The 6,114-nt window shown below is 45.2% G+C and overlaps 1 protein-coding gene across 1 annotated transcript; it reads right to left on the minus strand.

Moving 5' to 3' along the window:
* Nucleotides 1-5,885, minus strand: eif4e2rs1 (eukaryotic translation initiation factor 4E family member 2 related sequence 1). The gene is made up of 7 exons (XM_076035178.1): nucleotides 5,724-5,885; nucleotides 4,962-5,046; nucleotides 4,666-4,800; nucleotides 2,602-2,706; nucleotides 2,347-2,499; nucleotides 1,112-1,248; nucleotides 1-338 (listed from the first exon to the last, which is right to left on the minus strand). Exons 1-7 carry the CDS (start codon nucleotides 5,738-5,740, stop codon nucleotides 299-301), a joined length of 672 nt encoding a protein of 223 aa, XP_075891293.1. The 5' UTR covers nucleotides 5,741-5,885; the 3' UTR covers nucleotides 1-298.
* Between the last annotated feature and the right edge of the window lie 229 nt (nucleotides 5,886-6,114).

The raw sequence follows: 6,114 nt of genomic DNA on the forward strand, positions 1-6,114 counted from the left end.
TTTAAACACTCATTTCGCCTTTATTTTTGGTCCATCGTCGTCGTTCAGTTTAAAAGAAACATTTTCAGACCGGCACAGACTGGAGCCGCACAGACCGGACTCCAGTACGACGGCCTGATCAATCATGATCCTGACTGGCAGCTTGTTCACTCTTTAAATATGGGAAAGCTTCAGTTCAGTCACATTCTTCTCTCTCAAACTCAGACACACTCCTTCACTGGCCAATGACAACATGTGATGTAACGATGGCGATCTGGGTCCTGATCGCCCGGGGTCACAGGATGCTGATGGTTTGTCTTCAGAGGGAAATCTTGGTGTTTCTGAAGCTTGAGTTGTCCCTGTGAAGGAAAAGGATTGTATGAAACTCAATGAAAAGACGACACGCAGAGGTGGTCAAATCACACACACACACACACACACACACACACAAACGCACACACACAACACACACACACACACACACACACAAACGCACACACACAACACACACACACACACACACACACACAACACACACCACACACACCACACACACACACACACACACACACACACACACACACACACACACACACACACACACACACACACACACACACACACACACACACACAAGCTGCCAGTGTAATTACATAATGCATGAGGAGACCACAACAGGAAAATTACATAATGCATGAGACCACAACAGGAAAAAAGTGAGTACAAACAAGACGGCAATGATGAAGTCACAGACACACTCCTAGCGCAGGCACGGGCAAACTACGGCCCGGGGACCATATGCAGCCCATTGAGCTTTTTAACTCAGCCCTCTGAATTAGAGGAAATTATATTTATAGTAAGTGAGTCATAAAACAGCTGTGTTTCAGTCATTTCAGTGTTTCAAGAGTCTTTTCAATAAAAAGCTAAATACTGTGGGGCTTCAAAGACACTGATTATGTTGTAACTTCATTTTCAATAGACATTAAAGCACACATGCTTGGTGCTGCTGCTCCAACCCCTCTGGCATATTCTAGAACCCACTGTGGTCCACCATTTATAAAGTTTGCCCACCCCTGGTCTACACCCTCATGCAGGAGTGCGGTACCTCTCTGTGTGGATCAGATTTGGGTACCTGAGGCTGTCGTTGTGTGTTTTGTACTCCATGATGGTGTTTGTTGGAAGGTTCAGGACTCGTCTCAAAGTGTCTCGAATTCTGGATGTTGTCATTTGGTCGTTTGATGTTCTGTTCCAGATGGACAGGATGTCCTCCTGTCAGGAGAGGAGGGCAGAGCAAAGGCAGAGGACAGCGGCCAGTCAAGTATTGGTGTCGAGGTTCCGGGTTCTGTCACAGTGCTGCCGCGGTTCTAATACTTCAGTGGACATAGATGCAAAATCAGTCATTTTGAAAGGATGCCAGTGTCTAAGCGGCCATTTTATTCCATCTGTTTGCCTGCAAACATGGAATACCTACTTACACAACCAAATATTCAAAAATATTAGCATACTCGGTCAGGAGTGTTAAACTCAAATACACAGTGCGGCCAAAATGTCAAACTTGGACAAAGTCGCAGCCAACATTGATCTTTATTGAAAAAAAATCTTCTTCCGGTTATAACAGTGAACATTTTCATAGGGACCCAAACAAGTTTTGCTTCAACACTGAATATGTAGCAAGCAAAGCTTATTACCATACAATAAATAACTTCACATTGCACACATGCAAAATCAAATTTCAAATAGAAAAAACTCATCAGAATAAATGAAATGTAAATTAAAATTGTAGTCCTCTTTTGTATTTGCAGCCTTATGATTTAAATTTCAACAGTCACCTTTTTAATACATTTGAAGTATTAGTGGTACGTGTGCTGGATAATAGCAGCGGGCAGCTCTAGTAGTTATTTTCTATTGCGTCGCCAAATTTGGCCCACAGTGTAATTATATTCGGCCCGCGGGCCAGAGTTTGACACCTATATGCTAGGCTAACAAAAGCAGGAGACGCAGACCAATGGAGAACGACGCAGGTGTTACTGTATTCACTATCGCTGTCTTCTGACTCTGCTGCAGTCGTCTGAACAGCACGTGCATACAAAGCAAATTCAAAATTGCTATTCTCAGCCTCACAGAGTTGTGGCGCTGTGAGTTGACCCAGAGATGGACCATCCCGGCCACAGTAGATTCTGTTACATCAGCATCTTTAAGATTTAAACCAAGGTCATAATAGTTTATGCTAATTATCAAATATCTTTGCAAACACAATGTGCACAACACTGCTGTATTTGTCAAATTCAGAAAAGAATTTCACACTCGACGAGTTGCACCATCTGTAAATGGTGGCAGACAAACTGCTGCCTGTGCTCCAGGTCGTACCTGGAAGCGTATGGAGACGACGGCGCCACAGATCTCCTCCCCCACCATGAACTGCTCTCCCAACATGGCCAGGATGATGTTCTCCCAGAATCGACTGGCCAGACCTTTACGCAGGCGGATGATCCACTTCCCCCCGCTGCGGTTGGACTCATCCTGACCCCCAGAGAGGAGCAGCCAGGGTGCGACAGACAGGTGAGAGGCGCAACAGGTGTGTGTGAGAGAGACAGAGGTGGAGAGACGGTGTTTGCTTTTTACCTCCCACATGGGTTTGATCCCCTCCTTGAAGAGGTGGAAGTCACTGTGTCCGCTCAGGTCACCTGGACGGACCAGATGACTGTAGAACCTCCAGAACTGCTCCACCTGAACGCACACACAGCACACGATGGGGAACATCAGTCGGTGGAAACATGTGGGGCCCATTGAGCTTTTTAATCCATCCGCCAAACTTGAAGCAATTATATTAATAATAAGTCAGTAGTGAAATAGCTGTATTTCATCCATTTTTGTTTTGCGTTTTTTGTATTTTGAGAGTCATTTCAATAAAGAGCTAAATACCATGGGGCTTCAGAGGCGGACAGATAAGACAGATTTTGTTGTAGCACTTTTGTTCAATGGACTTTAAAGCATGTTTTCCACATATCCCATGACACATTTTTTCTCCTATGAGATCATGGGTCACCAAATCACTCCATCCACCTGCTCCTACTCCGGCCCCTCTGGCAAATTTACACCCCACTGTGTCCCACCAGTCAAAAGGTTTGCCCAATCATAAACTGACCCAAACAAGCTGGAGAGAATTAATAGACTTGAGTCATCAGTTCATTCTACCAGCGACTCGTGTCTCCTGGATCACTTCATACAGTCTGCAGCATCATAAAGTTTGACTGCTGTGTCTGACAACTGCAGACAGATACACATATGTCCGCAGACACGCACAAACAAAGGGACAGAGAGATAGAAAAAGACTGACACTTACAATCCATTAACAACAAAGACCACCAGTCAGTCCACTGCATTCTCGTCTCTCGCTAACTAGCTTCATGTCCTCATTCTAATTTTCCACTCTCACATAACTCGTCAAACTAAACCCACATGAGTCTCTACAGAAGGGGCTGTGAGCCAGGTGCCTCTGTGTGTGTGTGTGCAATGCTAGCTCCGCTGCTAAAGTTATAAACTCAGGGGTAGATCCTCAAAGAAGGGCGCGCAGCGCTAAAATGCGGTGCATTTTGTGGCGGGATTGCGGACGCAATTTGCGCCACAGATGCGGGGATCCACAAAGGTTTTTGCGCTAATGACATGCAGGCGCAAACACGCCCACGAATGCGGCACCTGAAACAGGTGCAAATGTTGCGGTCTGGCAACCTGAGAGCAGTTTGCGCCAAAGGTTGTTGGTGAGTGAGTGTGTTTGACAGTGAAACTCTGCTAGGATAAAGGCGCTCCTGTGCTCCTGGCATTACGATGCCTCCTCCGTCTACCAGACTGCTGCCATCTAAAATATTGGCATATATACTGTAGTCTATGCCTACCTACATATAAGATTTCGGGATATATTTCAGGCTTTCCAGAGAGGAAAGTTTCACTCAGAAGCCAGAAACACTCTGACAGACAGAAGCTGCGCCTGGTTTTGGCTGGCGGTGTTTGCGTCTGTCAAACTGCGTGCGGACACGAGTGCAAACTCTTTCTGGATCTGCCGCTGTTTGAATGAGGCATATTTGCATAGAAGGGGGTGTGTCCTTTTGCACGTAATGACTCATTTAAATACATTCAAATGAATCTGGCGCAGCCCTGCCGCTACCTGCGCCTCGGCGCATTTTGCGCCGATTGTCAGGTTTGCGTCCCCTTTGTGGATCGGAATCACCGTTTTTGGTGCTATTTACACGGATTTTCTGGCGCAAAAGCCGCGCAATCGCTTTGTGGATCTGGCCCTCAGTCGTAGCTCCGGATGCCGGTGTTATGTCGACATCTGTTCACCCGTCAAAATATGTATTCCCCTTACCTTAATCTGCACCCAAGCGTATCCCTAACCAACCAGTCGTCCTTAAAGTTGCTTTTTATATATATATATATATATATATATATATATATATATATATATATATGTATATATATATATATATATATATATATATATATATATATATATATATATATATGTATATATATATATTTTTTTTCTTTCTCCCCCCCCTTTCTTTAGCATTTTGAGCACATTTCAACAACACTGTGACAATCATGATAATTCTGGTCACAATAACCCTGATGTGATATTTTCATACCGTTACATCTCTTGTGTGTGTGTGTGCGTGTGTGTGTGTGTACCGAGGCCACGGTGCCGATCTGTCGGATGTTTTGTTCGTAAGTCTGCGAGCTGGCGGGACGACTGGGAGTTCTCCTGCTGTACCAGAAGGTGTAGTTGTACTGCAGTGGATGTTCACCTGCACCTGGACATACTGTCTGTGCAGCCAGGCAGGTGGACGGACAGGGACAGACAGGAAGCAAGAACAGCGTTATTTTAAAAAATATATATAAAAATCAGGGACCAATACATGCATTCCTGGATGCTGCCCTCACTTCACAGGGTGGCGCTGCAACATACACAGAGTATGATGGTTCACCTTTTGTCGGTAATTGTTGTTGTTGGTTCTGTCGGTGACGTCTTGGTGACACTCAGACACCTCCTGATTCTCCTCATCTTTCAGACTAGGACATGAACAGAACAGGAAGTGTCTGTCAGCATCACAGGAAAGTGTTTTGACAAGCAGGGAGTGAATAAAACACAGTTCCAGCAACTGTCTGTCACTATCTCAGTTCATATCTTCCTCTGAAAATCCTCTGCCTTCACAACATGAGTCATCATCACACCGCTGCACACACTGAAAATGCTAATGGAAAGAAGATACACGACAGACAGATAGAAAAAAAAAGAAAAAGAAAAAAGATCGGAACTGAACTGTTAAATGTTTTACAGTAACACCATTATGGCAGCGTTCAACAGCCAGGTCTCACACTGCATGTTTTCCCACTGCCGTGCATCACCAGTTATAAACTCGAGCGACACTTCTGCACATCTTGGACGATGTTTCGCGGGACGCTGCTAAAAGACAGTCTACTGTGATGTCGCACATCTGTTAATTCAACTCGGGGCGCCACCTGCCGCTGATACTGGACATCCCAGTGTCCGATGTTAAGCTAAGCTTCCCAAGGTCACAGCGTTTATACTTGGAAATGAACGAGGAAAATGTAGACCTGTTTCGCTGTGGACGCGTGTTTCAAACAGTTTGGCGATAGTGACTACAATCTGATGGCCGTTCACTTCGCATGCTAGCTGCTGAATGTTGCTTCCATCAGGGCTTCCGGTGTAGTATAGTAGTTCTTACCGCTCCGACTGGTCCATTCCTCTGCCGCCTCGTAATCTGCGCTGCTTACTCTCTCTTTTATTCCACTTTTATTTCATTTATGGCGTTGTAATTTTCTTCTGTTTGCTCGATCTTCCCCTGTTGCTTCGATGGACGCACACCAGCCAGTACGCATGCGCGGAACGTGTGAGCGGACGGCAGGGGAAAGCAGACATATTTCATTGAGCGCGCTTGTGCTTCTTGAGCGGAAGAAACGAAAATAGCAAAATAAATTATAATTTTTCACTTTTGTTACCCTTCTATCCTCCCGCTGGCCCGCTGCCCAAAAAGCTCATCCGGGGATAGTTCAGATAGGACTTAGTCTTTAACTTTGAGCATTTTTGAATGAAGAACTTCCCCACATCATCATAGA

Source organism: Nelusetta ayraudi, unplaced genomic scaffold (genome assembly GCF_046127955.1).
Source record: "Nelusetta ayraudi isolate G7.1 ecotype Tasmania unplaced genomic scaffold, CSIRO-AGI_Nayr_v1 ptg000042l, whole genome shotgun sequence".
NCBI classification, from domain to species: domain Eukaryota; kingdom Metazoa; phylum Chordata; class Actinopteri; order Tetraodontiformes; family Monacanthidae; genus Nelusetta; species Nelusetta ayraudi.

What these genes read in the sequence shown, in the direction of transcription:
- eif4e2rs1 (XM_076035178.1), bottom strand. An exon ending in TCGTCTCCATACGCTTCCAG is followed by an intron (nt 1,249 to 2,346) that starts GTACGACCTGGA and finishes CTCTCCTGACAG; the next exon opens with GAGGACATCCTGTCCATCTG. An exon ending in ACACACAACGACAGCCTCAG is followed by an intron (nt 339 to 1,111) that starts GTACCCAAATCT and finishes TTTCCTTCACAG; the next exon opens with GGACAACTCAAGCTTCAGAA.